Consider the following 22399-nt stretch of genomic DNA (forward strand, 5'->3'; position numbering starts at 1 on the left):
AAGGAGGGCAGATATCTACCAACTTGAAGAAGAGGTGAAACTGTGCGCCTGGAAACAATTATGCCTTACCCATAGTTTTAAGGTTTTCTCATGGTCACTGGGAGGAAACTGAGATTGACCAATTATGGATGACATTTGAGGGGGTTAGTGTGAAATCTGTGAAATCCGCTTGCAAGAAATATTGTAAAACACCTTCACAAGGCACTTACTAGTAGGTGATTCAGTAAAGTGGAGAGTGCTGATTCTCCATGCCCAGGGTGCACCTAGTAGAGGGAAGGGTGCCAAAGTTTGTGTTTCTGGGCAAACAGCACCAGTCCATTATTTGCATGGGTGAGTGGCAGCATATTCTAAAAGTTAATCAAGGAAGGCAATGCCTGCCTTTGATTTAGGTAGGAGTATGAGATCCCTGGTATTTTCAAGTCGTTCCAAGGGATAGTGACTGGAAGGGTTAGTAAAAGACATTGTATCAACTGAACCACATGAGTGTGAATTTTCCCCAGAATTCAAAATCCTGCCTGATCTTACATAGGAAAGGAGTAAAGTTGGGAGCTGGATTTTGAGAGAGGTTAGCAGGTATTTGTGTGCCCAGATATGTGATTGCTGACTGCACCCATTTGAAGGGAAACTATGATCTCAGGCTGTCAAGTAAGTCAGGCAGCATTCAGTGCCTCCAATTTCTGCAGTTTTGTGTAGTTGGAAAAAGCCTGAAGTTCCTGTAGGAAAGTGGGAGCGAAGGCCTGATTCACATCTATGCAGTTTTAGTGCTTTTTGCATTTTGCAGATTTTAACTACAGAAAGTGTTCCATAGGAAACCATGTTAGATGGACTGTAGTGCAAATCTGCAAAATGCAAAAAGCACTAAAAAGGCATAGGTGTGAATCAAGCCTCAGTGAGAGGTGGGTGGGGTAAAATAGTAAATAATTGGCATAAGCTGCTACAGCTGTAACAGTTTTAACACTACTAACTTTTCCCTATAGGCATTCCACCTCTTACCTTCCCCCCCCCCCCCCCCCACCACTGCTGCCCTAAAACTTAAACCACTGCTCAAATCACTGGGGTACTTGCCTTTCCACAACTCTGGGTTCCCTACAGGTTTTTATATCAAGACAGAAGGGTGACAGGGGGCAGGACAGATTGTTCCTAACCGCCTGAAGAGTCAATATACAGATATGTCTGCCTTCAGATATGGCCCTTTGCTACAGCTCTGTTGCTACAGCACTATAATCCTAAGGCGGTTCAAAACTGTGGATAGCTAAATGCAACAAGGAGGTTGTAGGACACTGCCAATTGAAAAATAGATTTGGCAATGTTTCAGATTTAGGCCTGTTTATCTTTACTGCAGGTTAGTTCAAACTTTAGATATTGCTTATGTTTATAATATTTGAAGTCGCAAATGGCATGCTGCTTAGCTTCTCGAAAATAGAATACTTTACCTGTGCCAAAACTCTCTTCCCCACAAAGTGAACACCGCCCAGAGTCCATCAAATTTGCAAAATATTTCCAGCCAGTTGGCGTTTCATACACTGGGACTTTCATTAGTTTTGCAACTCTGCAATAGAAAGTCAGATAATCAATGGATATACTTAGAAAATATAATAATGGCAATAATTTATTTCTTTTACTTATGTCTTGGAGGGAAGCTTAAGCTGATTGGTCCAAGCTTCAGATCCCCAGAGAACTGCATTTACCATTTTAATATAGTAATCAAATAGAAGTAGCTGCCAGAAGTAGGTGATTGATCCCTGCAGATGATAATCTGTGTGAATTGTCCTTATTAGTGCTGTTTATAAATATATTTGCTTTAAAAAGTTCTATACATTTTTAAAATCATCACAACTTTAAGAAAAAATTGAATACAACAGGTTTCCGTGTTCTTTTGAGACTTGGATGCTCTTCCCCTTACTGGAAGTCCGTAGCTAGGGATTAATATCTACGTTCACCAATGAAGTAAACGGTTGTGCAGTAAACCTAAAACCTATTTATGTTTTTACATAAATTTTACTGCAGCTTTGAAATGCATATTTAAATAAAGTCATGTTTATGAGTTTTTAGGTTTTGATTTTCTACCTTATGTTAGATTTTTGCGGCATTTCCTTACATTAAAAGCTGCTTTCTGTTTTTGCTTATAATAACCTATTGCATATGCATGCTCAAAAAAATCATTCATAAAATTCCCTTGGATGGATAGATAGATAAATGAAATAGGTACAGTATATGAAAGTAAACCACAATCAGCATACATGGCTGCTGTGGTTCTATAGAAAGGAGCCCATTACTACATCTGTCCCTGCTCTTTCCAGCCTTCCCTACTATTTATCAGTGGGAATCATACACATAACAGCAGAAAAAAGACCATTGGAAACATCCTGAAAAATAAATATATCTGAACAATTTTATAAATTTGTCTCAGAAATATGGGGGATGTTGTGCTCAGATTCTAATACTTTTACGCTATAGTGTGAGCAACTATATAAACCTAGTGGTTGATTGCTCCTGTCTGCATCTGGAAAAAACTTCCAGAAATAGAATATTAGGGTTAACCACTGGGATATGAATATTTTTCTGACCTCAGCCAATCCCTGGGAAGTAGGCCCAGAAGGCGTGGCTGGGTAGAAGATAAATGTTTGGGAGGGTTTGTTCAGCTCTCACTGTCCTGGGGCCTCTGCCCCCTGGAAAGCTGCCTGTATTACTAAAGAGCTTTTGTTATTAGGCCTCACCATGTGCTTGACTGAAGATGGCCATAGATGGTGCAATTTTGTTTCCTTAACCGCATGCTGTCCAGCCACCGCAGTTGTACTGCGGTAGCATGGCTCGGCTGCGCGAATCGCCATTATGCTACGTCGGTAGCATAAATGGCCACTAGGGGGTTATTATGCGCCACCGGAGGCCCACGCCCCGGCTCTCTCCCCGAACCGATGCGAGTGCCCGGCGGTCTCAATCGCCGCCAGGCTCCCGCGATCACTTGTGAGCACACGGAGAACTGGCAGCTGTGTGTGCAAACACACAGTTTCCGGTTCTCTGAGCAGGGAACTGACAGATCGTCTGTCCATACAGAGTATGGACAACGATCTGTTAGGCCGCATACACACGAGAGGATTGTCTGTCCAACTAAGTCCGTCAGACAATCCGACAGACAGTCCGTCCTACTTTTGAATGAACGGACTTGACCACACACGATGAACAGACAGTCCGCTGAAAGCTTGCGCGATGACGTGTACAGCACGTACGTCGGGACTAGAAATACGACGTCCAATACACTGCAATGCAACCTTCGGCCGTGTAAATCCTTTCTGAGCATGCGCCATACTTAGTCCGTCCAACTAGCCTACTCACGAGCGGACTGTCCGCTGAAGCCAAAGTTGGACGGACTGTATTACATAAATTCCGAAAGACTTAGTCCGCCAGACTGTCCGCTGAAAAAGTCCGCTGAAGCCCACACACGAGGACTTCAGCGGACGGACAATCCTCTCGTGTGTACGCGGCCTTAGTTTCCCTGCACAGTCCCATCCCCCTTCAGTTAGGACACAAAATAGGATACATATTAACCCCTCCCTGCCCCCTAATGTTAACTCCTTCACTGTCAGTGACATTTTTAAAGTAATCAATGCAATTTTAATCGCACTGATCGCTGTATTAATGCCAATGGTCCCAAAAATGTGTCAAAATTGTCCAACATGTCCGCCATAATGTCGCAGTCATGATAAAAATCGCTGATCGCCGACATTACTAGTAAAAAAATAATATTAATAAAAATGCCATAAATCTATCCCCTATTTTGTAGATGCTATAACTTTTGTGCAAACCAATCAATATAAGCTTATTGCGTTTTTTTTAACCAAAAATATGTAGAAGAATACATATCAGCCTAAACTGAGGAAACATTTTTTTTTTATATATGTTTGGGGGATATTTATTATAAAAAAAGTAAAAAATAATAACTTTTTTAAAAATTGGCGCTCTTTTTTTGTTTTATAGCGCAAAAAATAAAAACTGCAGAGGTGATCAAATACCACCAAAAGAAAGCCCTATGTGTTGGGAAAAAAAAATGTCAATTATGTTTGTGAGCCACATTGAACTACCGCACAATTGTCAGTTAAAGGGACACAGTGCCCGAATCGCAAAAAGTGATCTGATCTTTGGCCAGCCAAATGGTCCGGGGCTTAAGTGGTTAACCAGGGGCCTTGCTCCTCTCATCTAAGCAAAGTCTCTGGTTATTCGGCATTACAGCTAATAAAGAAAAATAATAAAGAGATTAAAAAACAAGCATGCACCTAATGCTTAAAGAAGTAGTATGGGCAAAGCTTTTTTGGCCCTACTTCTCCCAAGGATCACAGGATGAACTGCACTCCTGTGAACGGTTTTCAGTTAACAGCAGGTTAAAATCAGCCAGTCCAGGTGCTGGATCGATCCCGAAAATACACTGAAGATCCACCCAGAAGCCTGGACCAGCAGCTGGCTCAGCCTCTCAGTGAGCTGCAGGAAGACTGAGCCAGCCATTCCTGCCCCCCTGCAAGGAGGGCTGGAGGGGCAGAACAGAGAGGCAGTGAATGACAGTCACCAGCTCTCTGCTCAAAGCAAAGAGAAGAACTGAGCGATCAACATCCACCAAGTTGAGTATATATATATATATATATATATATATATATATATATATATATATATATATACACTTTTTTTTTTTGTGGAAACCCAAACTTCTTTTTTCATTTTAGTAACATGTGAAACAAAAAATATTACATTATAGATAACAAATAATATATATATAAATTATTGCTAATAGAAAGTCTATGTCTATGCAATGCTAATACCTTTACATGAAGCCCTGTATTTGTGGCTGTTATGTCTATGCAGACACTATACATGTTTGTATTTTCTTGGAAATTCAATAAGCACTATTTAATCATAAATTATTGGTGATATACAGTATCTCTGCTGTGGATTAGTAAAAGCTAAAGTCAACCTTGCCAACTGTTTCGGATCCCTTGGGTCATTCCTATTATTTTGATGTCCCTCAGGCTGCCCTGCAGGATACAGGACACTTTCTAGATTGGTAGCAGAGTGCAGAGTGCTTGAATGCTCTGCACTTCAGGACCTGGCACTGAAAATTATGCTGGTTCTATCGGGGAAAGTAATCTCCTGTTTCACAGTGACAGTACATTTCATTTTTTTCCTTCCACTGACAGGGCTTATTTTAACATTCACTGACACCAATGGGGCTTATTTTATTTTGAACCCTTCAAGGTGTTCCCCCCAATTATTTTCAAACATCTAAAACTACGTGAAACAATTCAAGGATTTGAGAAAGGGGCATGCCCCGAAGCATGTCATCCTGGTAACCGGCTTAGTTTATTGTTCCTTGGTGTTCCTTCAGGTTGGTCAGTTGCTGAGTATTTCTGGGTTTTTGGTGACATCACTTCCTGGCTAGAGTCCCTTGGAGCGTCCCCATTGTGGCTGGCAGCCATCTATCTCCGTGTCCTTGCTGGATGTTTGACTAGAGATCGGCACACTACATCTACTCTCAGCCTGCTAACTATCGATCACTGCCTGGGATTACTGCTCGGCACCATGTAATATCTATTTGATTGCGTCAATAAACTTGGTATCTTTCTTGGACATAATTTTTTTGTGGAACTTTCTTTAGCCCAAGTCTATGCAAATGTTTTGAGTCCAGCTATTACATTTCCCATTAATAAATAACTTTTCAGTTTTTTTTTTACACTGGACCATCTGTTCAGTGTTATTTCTTGCCATTCATCTGTTTCACTACCCGAGTGGACTCTTTCAAGGTGGCCCAAAGTTACCCATGCACCTCGCTTTACACCTGGCTGCAGTTACAGTTTACATGCTTGTTTTGGGGTTCAGCGCCCAGCCTTTGTATTTATTTTAGGCTTGAACAAAACATGAAGTTATTTTTTAAAAAAAATACTGACATGCCAAAGATCTGAACCTTTTTATGGTGATAAATTAAGTGTTATTATCACATGTGATAGTGCAGCTTCATGCCCCATGTGTTGAGAGACCTTGGCCAAAGTTTTTACTCCTCTGGATAAAGTAATGGGTTTCTGCTAAGAAGATTGATAAGAAAATGCTAGTGCTTAAAAATAATGGAACCCTAGCAATTGTGAACATACAGCATTACGAATGAATGTGATTTTGAGTTCTCTAGAGATTTACATCTGGATACACCATTTGTTTTGCCAGCGGCTTTCACATGCTGGGATAACAATTACACATTCAGCAGAGCTAATCTTTTTCTTCCAATAGTTCTCTGACAAACAAGAAATCATTTGGTGGCATTCTGTTTTGATTAAGCTTGGCTTGTGCAAGTAAGGACAGTTGTACTTTGCTATACCTTTTTGAAATATCATGTTATTTTACCAGCACGTCGCACCCCATGAACCTTATTCAAGCAAGGATATTACAATAAATAAAGCCACATGTGGAAATAAAAGATGATTTCCTCCCATTTTAAAACTTCCTTCCCATTTGCTGGTCTGTTTCACTCAGATTAAGTACAAGATCTTTGATGAATAAATAAAACCATGTATGAGTAATTGAAAGCACTTAGATACACTTACTGGTTTAATGACTTTTAGAAAACCTTGACATAACTTTCTTTTTTTAAAGGAAGAGCTATAGTTTTATATTGCATCCATTCAAATGTGTCAGTTGTTATGTGTATTTAGTGCCTCACTGCATAGGCTTGCAGAACCAATGAATAATTATACTCATTATTATTACTATTAGGACAACTATCACTGCCACTACTGCAACAATTGCTATATCTTCTACTCCTAGTAGCACCGCTCTTTTATAATTACTATTTGTAATAATACAAATAATGAGGCTTCATTTAGATGGTGTTCACATGCAAGCTGAAACTGCATGGACACAGCCCCATATCAAAATTTGACATGCACGCAGGAGCGGGTGCACAGGCACATTAGCAAACCTCAACTTCGCAGAACAGGTGCTAACACCAATTTGAATGAAGCTTAATATATAACAAAAGAATAGATGTTTAAAAAAAAAAATATATATATATATATATATATATATATATATATATATATATATATATACATACATTTTTATTTCTTATTCTTGACCTTAATATAGAAATAAAATATATGCAAAACGACTATACATTTATAAATGTTCTCAATGCACTCAAGGCAGACCAGTAAAAAATAGATTCTGACAAGTTGCTGTGGGTGTATTAGTACTAAAATAGGCTTTCTCACCTGCTTAAATGTAAAGTAGCAGGTACTTATGCAGGTAGGCGCCAATGCAGTAGCCTCTCAAACCTTGCCTTTGTGGTTGAATCCCAAGCTGTTGAGAAAGGAAAATCTTTGGGACTTCCTGGCAAAGTGGCACAATTTACTAGCCACTTTCTACTTTTAATGTAATTGGCCAAGAAGGCCACCTATCATAGTGGTGAGCCAACAGCAATGTTGGAACTTTGCCTAGCAGAGCCGCGACAGGAAGGTTTGGGAGGCTGCAGAAGGTGTTTCAACTCAACTTCTCTTTATAAGCATTTTTATCTAAGAATAATTACCAGTTACAACAATGCAGTAATCTTTTTTCGCTTTCAAACCACAAACCACTTATAATGGCAACATTATGTAGAACAATGATGCAGGGCTTACAGACAGGAGGTTGTGTGAAGTGTGATTCCCTAATCTGGCCATAGATGGGTGGAATTTCAAATGAAAATTCTTAGGAAAAGAATGTTCCAAGAAAGTTTGTCCATTTTTCTAATCATTAGTGGGTCAAAACAGCATTTGATTTTGACCGCAGTGACAAAAAATTTGAAGGAGCAGGATCGAAAATATTTCTTGATTAAATGAATTTCTAACAGTTTATGTGGTTTTCATTTGGTAAAGTCTGTTCATTCCAAAACTAAATGTTAAATGCAAACTAAATCTTTCAAACGCCATTCAAAAATTCTAAAGTTTTGTAACAATTTTGTTTCAAAAGTCTACCCATCTATGGCCAGCTTTAACTGTCCAAACAGAGTTTTCTTCTGAGGATACTCTCTCAACTACTGTGTTAAGCTACACCACTGTGCAGTATCTTATATACCAGGCAAAAATACTGGCTATATGATCTAAGATACAGCATCTTCTTTACCACTGGCTTTTCTCCCAGATATGACTGTGCTGAAACCTAACTCTCCCTCCTCATCAGGAACCTGTCCCTGACAATAGGTCCACCTTTCTTTAACTAACGTGCTCCTGTCCAGTACTTCACACAATGGGCCCCCTTTGTGACAAAGTACTTGCTATTTAATAGCACTCTGCTTTAATGCATTGTGCCTACATTTTGGGTGCACGCTACCTAATGTCGTTACTTTGCACTGTTTTATTGATAAAGTATGATTTAGTGAGTTTTAGTCTTTTAGGCTGCTAGGAAGGGGTTAAGGCTGCAAACTCCTGGGTGTTCATGGCTCTGCCCCTTGTTGCGGGCTATAAATTCAAGGGGAGGCAACCTAGCTGGGTCTTTGGCACAAGGAGGACTGCAACTACATGTAATTTTACTCTTGGAGGGCTCCCCCTTGGTGGGTACCCAGTTTATTGGATCTGGGACTGTACTTAAAGGACTTTGCTCTTTTTGAAGATATGAACTGGGGGAAAATGAAGATAGGACTAACTAGAGTTGTGTATGGAGGAATCTGTGAAAGTGTTTCATATGGTTCTGCATTTAAAAGAGTTTTCAGATAAATGTTTTAAAGTTCTAAAGTACCTGAACTGAAGTTCCTTGTAAAGAGGTGCATGCAAGGCGTATAAAAGAACAGGGCTTATAATAGGAATGAAGAGGAAGTAGTGAAGAGAAATTACAGAGGACTAACTAGTTGCAGACTCTTGGCATGCTAGAAATGCCAAAAACAATGTCATCATTGTACACATGGCATGTCTAGTACACCCAGTCCTTCTGCCCAGCCGCCAGGATACTGTCACAGTGCACAGCAGTTCAGATCTGATGAATCAGAGATGCATTGCCAAGTACACAGAGAAGGTCCTGGCAGCAGGAGTTGTCAAAAGAAAAACAGTCTGTTAATGTTTATCAACAACATTGCTCAGCTAAATACAGAAAGGTAGAAAGAAACATTGGGGGTTATTTACTAAAGGAAAATCCACTTTGCACTGCAACTGCACTAGAAAGTGCACTTAAAGTGCACTTGGAAGTAAAGCCACTGTAGATCAGAGAGGGACATGCAAGAAAAATAAAAAACAGCATTCTAGCTTGCACATGATTGGATGATAAAATCAGCAGAGCTTTCACTCTTTTCAGATCTACCCCTAAGATTTAGAGTGATTGCACTTCCAAGTGCACTTTCAGTGCAAAGTGGATTTGCCTTTCGTAAATAAAGCCCATTGTTTCATTTTGTATCTTTCTGTTTATTCATATAGAGATCAAAGGGATGAACTTTAATCTCCAGATAAAGTCAGTTAAAGCAGCCTGACAAGTAAAAAAAAAAAAATATATATATATATATATATTTTAATTAAATGTTCCTCTGTTGAACCCCTTATTAACCCTTAGTTTACTCTTATCAGCCCTAATTAACTTATTTTTCTCCTTCTTCATTAAATTATAATTTTTCTGGTGATTTTATTTTCTATTTTAATAACTAATATTTAAAAAAAAATGTGTTTTTGTTTGCTTTGTTTATTAATATGTTTATACCTTTTCCATATATTTACATATTTCACGCTGGAAAAAAAGGGCAAAATGGCAAAAACCTAGTTTACGTCATTTGTAAATAACTTTGCAATGCTTTGTACCAAGAAAATACTTTTAGTGTTGTTTTCAACAGGACAAATTAAAGAATAAAATGCATACTTTTTATGGAGCAGCAACACTGTTTATTTTTAAACCAACACTGCTAAAAAGTGCTTTTTATTTATTATTATTATTTATTATTATTTATTTAGTTTTATTACGTTTAATTGTCTAAGGATAGTGAAAAAAATCATTGTTACAGGACAACATTCACGAACAGAGATCCTTGTTTGTCCTTAAAAAAAAAAAAGGATTATGTTGTTATCTTAAAGAGGAGGGCCGGTTATACAAAAAAAAAAAAAAGTCAGCAGCTGCAAACACTGCAGCTGCTGACTTAATCAACACACTCACCTGTCCAGGGTGCCCGCGATGTCGGCCGCCCGAGGCCGACCCGTCCCTCGGCTCTCGGGTCCCGGTGCTGCCATTCCTTGTAAGGGAAACAGGCAGTGGAGTCTTACGGCTTCACTGCCCGTTTCCTACTGCGCATGCGCGAGTCCCGAGGCTACTGCGCATGCGCGAGTCCCGCAGCGCTTTCTGAATGGGACGCGCTGTGTTCTGGAACACACAGTTCCCAGAACACAGCGCGACTCATTACCCAGAAGACGCCGCGACGAAGACAGAAGACAGAAGATCTCCACGGAGGAGGAAGAGGAAGATTAGGAGAAAGTGCCTAGCAACAGGCATTTCTGGTAAGTAAAAAAAAAATTTTTTTTTCATTTTTTTTTTTTTTATATTTTTTTGTAATTTTTAATATTTTTTTTGTTTTCAGGGTGGCCCTCCACTTTAAGTAATGACAACATTATTGCCAAATAAATAGGCTCATAGTAGTTGTTGGATTAAATTCACATGATACTTATGTTATCTGTTTATTGTTGAGGTAACCACTTAGCCTCAAATGAATGAACCACATGAAAGCTTTGTAATCAGAAGAACAATAGCTGGACTCGGACCCCCCCTGCTGTGATGTGTGTGTGGTTGCAGGCTTAAAAGGGAGTAAGAGACAATACAGCATGCTTCCTGAGGAATGGACATACATGTGAAGGAATGCCTCTTGGCGAAATCTATTGGATGGAAGGCAAATGGGGGTGGCTACGAGTGGGTGTGTACGTTTGTATGAAAAAGGCTCACACACAGACAATGTTCCCTGTTTGCTGTGAGACCCTGCCATGTGGTGATCTCGGCCTACTTTGGGAGATGGCTCCGGCCTAAACCTCATGGTGAAGGCCCTGTCCTGGTCTGAGCCTAGCTGATGCAGCAAAGCCTCGCAGAGGACCGTGTGATAAGTATCTTTCATATTATTGTATTGTATGTTCTGAATGTAAGCTGCGTGATATTGTAATGTCCTTTTATTTCTCTATGTTAGCTTTCCTAAATTAATGGGAAATAAATAAGATAGTGTTTTACTAGCAGCAATGTGTGTGTTTTCATAAGTAACTTTATATCAGTGTGCTTAGTAGGGTTTAATAAATTAGATAACTATGGGAAGAGACAAGGTAGTAATAGTTTGTAGAGCATATAATGTCTTTCATTTGGCACCCCAGATAACATGTGGCAATCCTAAAAGCTGCATAGAACTTACAGGACAGAAGTGCTCGGATACAAGGCAGCTGATAATGCCACATTAAGTGTGGTAAATCTGTACTATGGATAGGCAAAATTGAATGGTTTTGAATGATATCAGGTAAAAGTGGTAACGAATTAAGAATAGAGAATGCTAGAAGAGCGATTTGTTTTTGTTTTGTGTGAGTTGTAAGAGCTAACGATAATTGAGTTTGATTTAGTACTCAATGCAGTGTTGGTACGTTAGTACAAATAGAAGTGTGTATTGTGTGGATTGTATGGTTGTGAAATGGAACTTGTGTATACATATGTTAAAAAGTATGCCTCTGCCAGTTACCATTCATGTGCAGATGAAACTCTTGAAAGCCAGTATAAGACTCTATTATCTCAGTGTCAGCAACATAATAGCAAAGTATCGGGCAAACAGCTAAAAAAAGTTAAGAAAGAAAAGTTGGCTAATGAAATTGCAGTTTTGCTCAGAATTAAAGTTATATCTGAGCAAATGGGGGGGAAGTGGGAAGTAGAGAGGAGGCATCTGAGTGAGGACATAGCGGAAGTCAGGGAAAACCTTCTAAAGATTGCAACAGCCTCCAGTGATGAGATGGATGAATTGCAGGCAAAAGCAAAAGATTTGTCAGAGAGAAACGGTGAACTACAAGAACAGATCCACAGTTACAGGATGGACTGTAATATGAAGAGCAAAGTTGTAGAGTCATTGCGAATGAAATTGTCAGAGATGGAAGAGTTGGTTATGTCTTTAGAAAGAGAATTAGCAAATGTACGCTCCCAGCTTCTTACTACAGAGAAAGTTATGGTATCGCTCAATGAGCACAAAGGAACATGCCAATTGGCCGATATCTGCACGATCAATGAGGAGAAGGGCCGTGATGAAACACAGTCTGCTATGGCACCTATAGCTTCAAGGCAGAATGAGAGTTTGATTACAATCCAAGAGAGACTTACTTTGTGCCAGATGTTGGGTGAATTTAATGCCCTGGAATCACCAATGAGTCTGTCCAATAAATTTGAAGCTCTAGTGGTTAAATTCCATTTGAGTAATGAGGATGCATGCTCTCTTCTGAAAGCATGGCTACCAGGACCTTTGGTAGGTCAGTTATCGGCACAAGTTAATGATAACGTAGCAGTTGCAGAGGTGCGGAGGAAAGAGTTGCAGCGTATTGTGGACAGTCGTGATAATGGTATGAGTGATTTGCAACGAATGAAATTTAGGAGAGGAGATGACCCAATTTTGTTCTGCAGTGAGTATCTTGCATTGTATATGAAAGTGTTCAACTGTCCTGACTTATTGGAGGACGATGCAAGTTTCATATACTCAATGGCCAATAAGTGTTATGTAAGCTATCCCACTAGAATGGCTCTGAGGAATGCTAGATCCTACCAAAATTTTGTCAATATTCTCAGAGACTTCTGTCAAGAGTCCAGGGAAAGGGAGTATGGGTCAAAGGCAGATGTGTCCGTACTAAGCAGAGGTACAGGAAGGCAGAGAAAGTTCAGACATAGTAAATGGAATAGACATAGATTTCATAAAGTCCTTAAAATTGCTAGCATTGAACAGGAAACCCCAGAAATACAAGTACCTACAATGAAAACCCCCACCCAGGGCAGGGACAGGGTAACTCAAAGGCCTGATATGAAAGATAGCAGCCAGGACAGATTACACAGTTCTGAAGGAAAGATAAGGAATGACAGTTCACACCCTAAGCACAGCCAGCAACAAGACTGGATGAACATTCCAATATTTGCGCCCTGGGCTAATCTACCATTTTGGCTTGTATGTAATTGGACACAAATGGCATTGACATTTTTCTTGGGTAATATGGCAAAGATTCCCAATACCACTGCGTAGTATAGAAAGGTATGGCAACTATATTGCATTAATGGGAAAGGCTTTGGGGACTTAAAAAGTCAATTGTCATGATAATTGTGTGTAATCACTGTCTTTGTGTTTTTTTCCACAGACCATGAAAGAAGTTAAATGGCTTTAGATACTAACATTTGCATTTGTTTGCAGGTCTGTCAAAGTGAGAACAACAGTGGTAAAATATATGAACATGGGTTAGGTTATTGTAAATGCATAATCGATTATCACATGGTACCATGAGCTCATTAGCTAGTAATTGTTTGCAAACAATGAAAAATAAATAGTACTAAAAAGAGTTACAAATGAAGCTAAAATGTTGTGATGATACATATGCTTTGTTTTGGTTTTCGTTTTCCCCATTAACTAATTGTATTTCAGATTGGAATAAGCACTCTTTGCAGGAGAAAAGTCCATGGATGTTGTCAACTAAAAGTTGAGTGTTTGTCATTGTTGTATGATGGTTGTCTTGTCATGTTGTTTGTGTGATCATGGCCAGATTTTTTAAGTTTTTTACATTTTTTTTTATTTTATTTTATTTTTTTTTTATTTTATTTATTTTTTTTTATTTTTTTCTTCAAAAATTTTTTTTTGTTGATACTGGTTTAGTCCTCTATGTTAGTTATATTTTTATTCAGGTGGAAAAGTAGTAGGTCTAATCCACCTGAAAGGGGGAGAATTGACAATGCCCTCAGTTAGAACCAGTCACCTGAAAAGGGGTAGTGCATACATCGTAAAGATACAGATAGATGCATTGTTTTTTTTAGTTTGTAAAATTTGAAGTTTTTGAGAAGCAACACTGACGTTCAGTTTTAAACGTTTTTTGATCATACCATGGGGATCCATTTTACAGTGGGTGTAGCCTAAAGAGGTCATGGTTGTTTGGATAGTTTGGTCAGAGTTGCAGAAGCCAGGAATACTGAGGTCCTGGGCTCCAAGGAGGGAACTATAAGTAAGCATGGTAAGCGAGCAGATATTGTGGATAAGAATTTGATACTGCTCTTGTTTTTCACTTCCAGAATCCAAGTGGAGCGAGAATTGGAGAGGCTTCTGGAACATGGATGACAGATGATCATCTGGTTGGCAGTTTGTCTGTGCCACACCATACCACAAATTAGTTCCAATAAACATCAGGAGAGAAGGAAAACTGAAAGATTCAGATTAATACCTGTTTTTTTTTCGTATGGACAATTTGGTGCTAATGCTGAATCTGAAAGACTGTGCCTAGCAAGAGAACTTGTGAAATATTTTTGCTGAAGTCTCTCCTGATGAATGCAAACATGTTATTTATACATGTGCAATGGGTTGGAGGTTGGGGAAGAGTTATGACACATCCAATCCGTCAAAACATGAAAATTTAAAATATGTGTTTTTTTGTTGGAAGGAGGAATTGAAAGAAGAAAGGTTTTAATGTATTACATGTATTGGTGTAACGGAGTTAATATGGTGCAGGTACCCAGGAGGCATACTGGCGCTTATGCATAATAAGGTAGCTGTGGATCAGACTAAAGGGTGCCAGGTGACACATCAATGGGGGGAAAACTTCCTCGTAGGGGTGGTGTCTCAATACTAGCGGTCCTAGAGAGAAGCTTTCGGTTACAGGACATGCGGGACACCAGAACTAGACATTAGGAAGATACGCCCGGTTGGTGTCTCACCTGAGAGGTTGAAACCCTGCACAGATAGTGCCAGTAAATACGCATAGGAGCATGCTCCGTTAAAATAAAGGGAACAAACGCTGGCTACCAGGGTACCATAGGACTTCACCACATGGTGCTGCAACATCTCATGGTGGTTGACAAAAACCTATCACCCTATATGTGCTGAGTATACACTGAATCAGGTGCGGTTATTGTACCAGTGACTTACTCCCAAAGATGAGAATGAAGTCCATGCAGGATGCTTATTTCTGAGGAGTAACCCGAAAGAGGAGGGATGTATTCAGCACTATATTGGGGGGGAACAATAGCTGGGATGGGTGTTGTTAATGGAGTGGACATCAGCCTCCTGAGGAACAAACTCACAGCCATAGCTTCAGAGAAGGAGCGTGACTTTGTTACCCCGGGAGATTGGTGGTATCCTTGATAACATTCAATGAAGTCACAGAAACACTCAGGTTAGAGTGGCTCCGGATTCTGTCAACCATGTTGAGAGGTTGGTAGGGAGGACAGAAACCTGTCATTGGCTCTGGCGCGCACTCTGTGACAGGTGGAAATATCAGCCAACATCAAGCTGATTGTACTGTCTCTGTATGAGGGGCAGTGGCCTGATGAGTTAGCGTCACCGCTCAGTAAGATTTTGCCAAAACACGTTGCTTACACTAATCCAAAATAGTGGTCGAATGCCTGTATGGGTGGTACTAAGTTGGATTGTGAAAGGTGTTATGCTGTATGTTCTCATATACAGAAGTGCAGACTTGGTCTGTATAGTTGGTGGCATCAATGGGCTTACTGACTGGGGACTCTATCTTGTTGCATTTGAGGCTATATCACACATGTGATCAGAGAAGATGAACGCTGGAGGCAGGTTGATATTTCCCTTTGTCGGAAGCATGACCATGATGTCCTTTGTAGGCCAGGTCAATACATGGGGATGAACGAATAATGTTGGGAGGTTATTTCTCTCTGTATTCTGGATGGAGAGGTCATTGCTGGGAAGGCACCCAGGTATTATTTAGGACATAGGCGAGTTTTTGTTTCTTTGTCCTAAAGAATACCGGTGTAGTGTTAGTCAAGGGACTAGAGGGTTCCTTGAACCTAACCGTAGGTAGAGGTGCATGGTACAATGGGCATGATCTCTGAAATCCAGGCACAGGGGTGGAATTGTGTGGGTTTGGTAATTGTTGTAAACTTATATGTGTAGTTAAGCGATATTTATCTAGAAGGGTCTCCCAGTTGTCTATGCAAGTTGAGGGACGATTTGACGGTGAGCTCTCTGTGTACAAATTGGAGACGTTGCTGCCAAGTCAGAGCCCTGCAACGCCGCTGCGAGCAAGCCTGCCTAATCCCGACCTGTATTTACAGTAAAAGGTTATAGGAGGTTGGGAGCAGGGTGCGTAATACATATATAGGTATATATATTATGGTAATAAGTTGATTTATGTTTGTGGTAGAGTGTGACCTATGGGTATTGTAGGCTAGTAATATGGGCAAGAAAGGCCCTCCTCAAGACTCGGTATTTGAAAGCTGGTTGATCTGTTACTCTGAATGTGTGCTGGTGAGTGAATGGACACCCCCTGCACGTATTGCCGTCCTGAAGATACCGAAGATCCAGAATGGTGGCATGGAAGCTGTCGCTGAAGAATGATGATGGTGTATCACTCAGTGGCAAAGCGGCACGTGTTGGGAAACACCACACGGTAACACAATTATGGACTGCTCCATAGAACCTGTTTCTGCACATGTTGAAAAACACAATATGGTAAGACCATTATGGACTGTTCCACGGGAGCGGTTTCTGAAACACATGTTGAAAACCACAACACATTACACAGCTAAGGACTGTTCCATAGGTACTGGTTCACACGTTAGGACAGTTATGGACTGTTTAATAGGAACCGTGTCTGAAGAGGGGTTGTATGCGCCTTTCAGGCGCAAAGCGGGATATGTTGGATTAAATTCACATGATACTTATGTTATCTGTTTATTGTTGAGGTAACCACTTAGCCTCAAATGAATGAACCACATGAAAGCTTTGTAATCAGAAGAACAATAGCTGGACTCGGACCCCCCCTGCTGTGATGTGTGTGTGGTTGCAGGCTTAAAAGGGAGTAAGAGACAATACAGCATGCTTCCTGAGGAATGGACATACATGTGAAGGAATGCCTCTTGGCGAAATCTATTGGATGGAAGGCAAATGGGGGTGGCTACGAGTGGGTGTGTACGTTTGTATGAAAAAGGCTCACACACAGACAATGTTCCCTGTTTGCTGTGAGACCCTGCCATGTGGTGATCTCGGCCTACTTTGGGAGATGGCTCCGGCCTAAACCTCATGGTGAAGGCCCTGTCCTGGTCTGAGCCTAGCTGATGCAGCAAAGCCTCGCAGAGGACCGTGTGATAAGTATCTTTCATATTATTGTATTGTATGTTCTGAATGTAAGCTGTGTGATATTGTAATGTCCTTTTATTTCTCTATGTTAGCTTTCCTAAATTAATGGGAAATAAATAAGATAGTGTTTTACTAGCAGCAATGTGTGTGTTTTCATAAGTAACTTTATATCAGTGTGCTTAGTAGGGTTTAATAAATTAGATAACTATGGGAAGAGACAAGGTAGTAATAGTTTGTAGAGCATATAATGTCTTTCAGTAGTAATTTGAAAATTGATCTGGTCCATAAGGGGTGAACAGGTGTGAGAGCAGAAGTGGTTAACATGCAGTGGAGCCGGAGGAGTAGAGACCATATTGGTGTTGTGTCAGCAGTTGTATTGCTATTTCCATGTGCGAGAAACAGGTCGTTTTTATGTGGGAAACTATTACATTTATTATAATGGATGTGATAAATTAGGAATATCAGCATATTTCATGATAAGAAAATAGATAAATAAGACCTCTTCCTTATTGGAGTGAATTCTGTTGCATGTGTAAATATTGTGTCACAGACAAAATTATTATTTTTTCAGCAATCAGCAGTAAAAGACTCGTATATACCTTACAGACAGTTACATTAATCTGTCATAAGCTGCGCCATTTGTTGCACAGACAGGAATCAGAGAGGAAATCCTTAATGTCAGTTACCAAGTATACCAATCAGAAAAGAGAAAGTCCCTCAAAAATCAAATGCTAACCTAATAACACACTGGAAGGCTTGTGAGGCTCTTTTAGCAGAAAATTACTTAAATTGTCACCATCAAAAAATATACCAAAGGTTAGGAGCAGGGATGAGCCAACAGTTCAGTCCAAACCTAGGATGTTGGAGACCTTATCTGCTACTCAGATTCAGAAACTGAGGGTGTTCTTGTTCTCTGTACAATGAACATTTGGAGAAACTGAATCAGACCTATGCCAATTCAGCACTGAAATTGTGGTGACAGTTGATGGTGAAGGAGGTGATCCAGGTTGGAGACGGAACTCAGACTGGGAAACCACGTGGCATGGAACATGCTTGAGCTCTATTTGATCATTTATAACTTAAAGTGATATTAAAGCTTTGTATTTTTTATATTTAAATAATAAACATTATATATATAAATATATATATATATATATATATATTTATATATATATATATATATATATACACCTGCTCTATGCAGTGGTTTTGCACAGAGCACCCCTGATCCTCCTTCTCTCAGGTTCCCCGTCAGCGCTCCTGGCCCCTCCCTCCTGCAGAGTGCCCCCAGAGGCTGCTCTGAGGGCACCCAGGCAGGCTCACTCCCGAGCCACTGCCCTGCGTGTCCAGTCCCACACAAAGTTGCAGCTTGGCCACGTCCCTCTCTCTTCCCATTGACTCACTGGCTGTGATTGACATTGGCGCCTGCTGTTGTTTCAGCCAACAAGTTGGGAGAGTTCCCGGAGAGCTGAGGCTCTCGTGCACACCACTGGAGAAAGATCGGGCTCAGGTGAGTATTAGGGGGGCTGCTGCACAGAGAAGTTTTTTTACCTTCTTGCATACGATGCATGAAGGTAAAAAGCATGGAGCCTTTAGAACCACTTTAATGGTCTACACCCTCTGGTAAAAGGCTCTGTTTGGTGACACAGGGTGGTGGAAACATGGTTTTTACACCAGGAAGTAGAAGCGTAGAGACACCTTCAGTCAAAGCACACGAACTGCTATATATCACAGATTATTTAATAAATAGAAATCCTATGAACTTTTGCACAAGCACTTGCACTTTAATGTGCTATTGGCTATACACTTGCACTTATGCTTGCATTTGTTATATATTAATGCACTTTGTTGTTTTTACTTTTAAGAATTTAGCACTGCTTTTGGAAACGTTGAGTGTGCAATAAACCCTTTTAACTTCTTTGGATCCGCGCTAAAGCCGAAAGAGGGCTACAGCACAGACCTACTTTGCTGGGTGGGATGTCTCTTGACGTCCTCACGTGCCTGAGCGGCCTGTGCGCCCCCTGCAGGGCGCGCACGAGGTGCACAACTGCAGGGCACGCACGAGGCGCGCTCTGTGATCAGCGAGTCTATGAGACTCAGCTGATTACAGATAAGAGTAAGGGGTCGATCCTGACCCCTTACCATGTGATCAGCTGTCAGCCAATGACAGCTGATCATGTGATGTAAACAGAGCCAGTAATCGGCTATTAAAGCCAATCACCAGCGGCTCTCAGAGGGACATTGGTCCCAATCAAGGAGAGCTGCCGCCAGCTCATCTGTGCCCACCTGTGCCACCTAGCAGTACACAACAGTGTTCACCTACCAGTGCCCACCAGCACCACCTACCAGTGCCCACAGTGGCACCCATCAGTGCCAACAATGCCACCTATCAGTGCCCACAGTGCCGTGTGGCGTACATTTGTATTCAACCCCCCCCCGAGTCAATACTTTGTAGAACCACCTTTTTCTGCATTTAAAATAGCTGTAAGTCTTTTTGGGTATGTCTCTACCAGCTTTGCACATCTAAAGAGTGACATTTTTGCCTATTTTTCTTTACAAAATAGCTCAAGCTCTGTCAGATTGGAGTGCCTGTGAACAGCAATTTCTTGCCAAAGATTCTCAGTTGGATTTAGATCTGGACTTTGCCTGGGTCATTCTAACACATGAATATGCTGTGATCTAAGCCATTCCATTGTATCTCTGGCTGTATGTTTAGGGTCTTTGTCCTGCTGGAAGGTGAACCTCTGCCCCATTCTCAAGTTTTTTGCAGACGTACACACGTACACACGACCAGACTTTCTGTCAGAATAAACTCTAACGGTCTTTCCGACTGAGTTTCCGACGGAGTTCCGACCGAACGGATTTGCCTATACACGATCACACCAAAGTCTGTTCATTTCTAACACGATGACGTACAACGGGACTAGAAAAGGAAGTTCAATAGCCAGTAGCCAATAGCTGCCCTTGCGTCGTATTTGGTCCATCGGAATAGCATACAGACAAATGCTTTTCCCGATAGGAAATGATTCCATTGGAAAGATTTAAAACATGTTCTATTTCTAGGTCTGACAGAATTTTTGAAGAAAAAAGTCCAATGAAGCCCACACACTATCGGAATATCTAATGAGATGATTCTGTTGGACCTTTTCCGGTCATGTGTAACAGGTTTTCTTCTAAGATTACCCTGTTTTTGGCTCCATCCATCTTTCCATAAACTCTGACCAGCTTACCTGTCCATGCTGAAGAAAAGCAACCCCTCAACATGATGCTGACACCACCGTGTTTCACGGTGGGAATGGTGTGATCAGGTTAGTGTGCATTGTTAGTTTTCCGCCACACACAGCGTTTTGCTTTTAGGTAAAAAAGTTAAATTTTGGTCTCATCTGACCAGAGCAATTTCTTCCACATATTTGCTGAGGTTCCCCAAATGGCTTCTCCCAAACTGCAAATGGGACTTCTTATGACTTTCTTTCAACAATGGCTTTCTTCTTGCCACTCCATATAGCCAGATGTGTGACATGCACAACTAATAGTTGTCCTGTGGACAGATTCTCCCACCTGAGCTGTGGATATCTGCAGCTCCTGCAGAGTTACCATGGAGCTCTTGGCTGCTTCTCTGAATAATGCTCTCCTTGCCCGGCCTGTCAGTTTAGGTGGATGGCAATGTCTTGGTAGGTTTGCAGTTGTGCCATACTCTTTCCATTTTCAGCTGATGTATTGAACAGTGCTCCGTGAGATGTTCAAAGCTTGGGATATTTTTTTATAACCTAACCCTGCTTTAAACTTCTCTACAGCGTTATTCCTGACCTGTCTGGTGTGCTCCTTGGCCTTCGCGATGCTGTTTTTTCACTAAGGTTCTCTAAAAAACCTCTTCAGAGAACAGCTGTATTTATACTGTATTTATACTGAGATTAAATTACACACAGGTGGACTCTATTTACAAATTTGGTAACTTCTGAAGGCAATTGGTTCCACTAGATTTTAGTTTCAGGAGTTTCAGAGTAAAGGGGGCTGAATACAAATGCACGTCACACTTTTCAGATGCTTATTTGTAAAAAAAATTGAAAACCATTTATCATTTTCCTTCCACTTTACAATTATGTGTTGGTCATAAAATCCCAATAAAATAAATTTACATTTTTGGTTGTAATGTGAGAAAATTTGGAAAATGTCAAGGGGTATGAATACTTTTTCAAGGCACTGTATGTAGTTCACATGAACAGGCATCTGTATTTGCAAATTATTTGCACATCCTCCCTTGTATGGATCAAGTTTCTCACACATGAAAATAACAAGATAACTGTTAACACCAGTATGACCTCTCTTCCCCATCATTCCCCATTATCCACTTAAGGACCGCCTCATGCCAATATACGTCGGCAGAATGGCACGGCTGGGCACAATCACGTACCTGTACGTGGCTCTTTAAGTGCCCAGCCGTGGGTACCTGAGCTCCGTAACCGTGGCCGCATGACCAGTGGACCCGATCGCCGCTGGTGTCCCGCGATCGGGTCACAGAGCTGAAAAACGAGGAGAAGTCTGTGTAAACAAACCTCTCCCTGTGCTTCCTAGTGTGGCTGTCACTGATCGTCTATTCCCTTTTATAGGGAAGGACGATCAGTGAAGTCACATTCAAAGCCACGCCCCCTACAATAAAAAAAACACATAACGTCATACATAACCCCTACACTGCCCCCTAGTGGTTAACTCCTTCACTGCCAGTGTCATTTACACAGGAATCAGTGCATTTAAATAGCACTGATTGCTGTATAAATGACAATGGTCCCAAAAATGTGTCAAAAATGTCCGATGTGCCTGCCATAATGTCACAGCCACAATAAAAATCGCTGATCACCGCCATTACTAGTAAAAACAAAAATATTAATAAAAATGCTATAAAACTATCCCCTATTTTGTAGATGCTATAACTTTTGAGCAAACCAATCAATAATCGCTAATTGTGATTTTTTTTTTACCAAAAATATGTAGAAGAATAGGTATCAGCCTAAACTGAAGAAATTTTTTTTATATATATATTTTTGGGGGATATTTATTATAGCAAAAAGTAAAAAATATAGCATTTTTTTCAAAATTGTCGCTCTATTTTTGTTTATAGCGCAAAAAATA

The 22399-nt window shown here is 40.6% G+C and overlaps 1 protein-coding gene across 1 annotated transcript in view; it reads right to left on the bottom strand.

Moving 5' to 3' along the window:
• PGM5 (phosphoglucomutase 5) overlaps positions 1-22399 on the bottom strand; it is a 186399-nt gene that overhangs the window by 85088 nt on the left and 78912 nt on the right. The window contains exon 7 of the mRNA XM_077474984.1: positions 1434-1549. Within this exon, the coding sequence (XP_077331110.1) occupies positions 1434-1549 (116 nt within the window). The remainder of the gene's footprint in view (positions 1-1433; positions 1550-22399) is intronic.

The sequence above is a fragment of the Lithobates pipiens genome, unplaced genomic scaffold (genome assembly GCF_037356315.1).
Source record: "Lithobates pipiens isolate NorthernLeopardFrog02 unplaced genomic scaffold, aLitPip1_a1.2 Scaffold_13, whole genome shotgun sequence".
In the NCBI taxonomy this organism is placed as follows: Eukaryota; Metazoa; Chordata; class Amphibia; order Anura; family Ranidae; genus Lithobates; species Lithobates pipiens.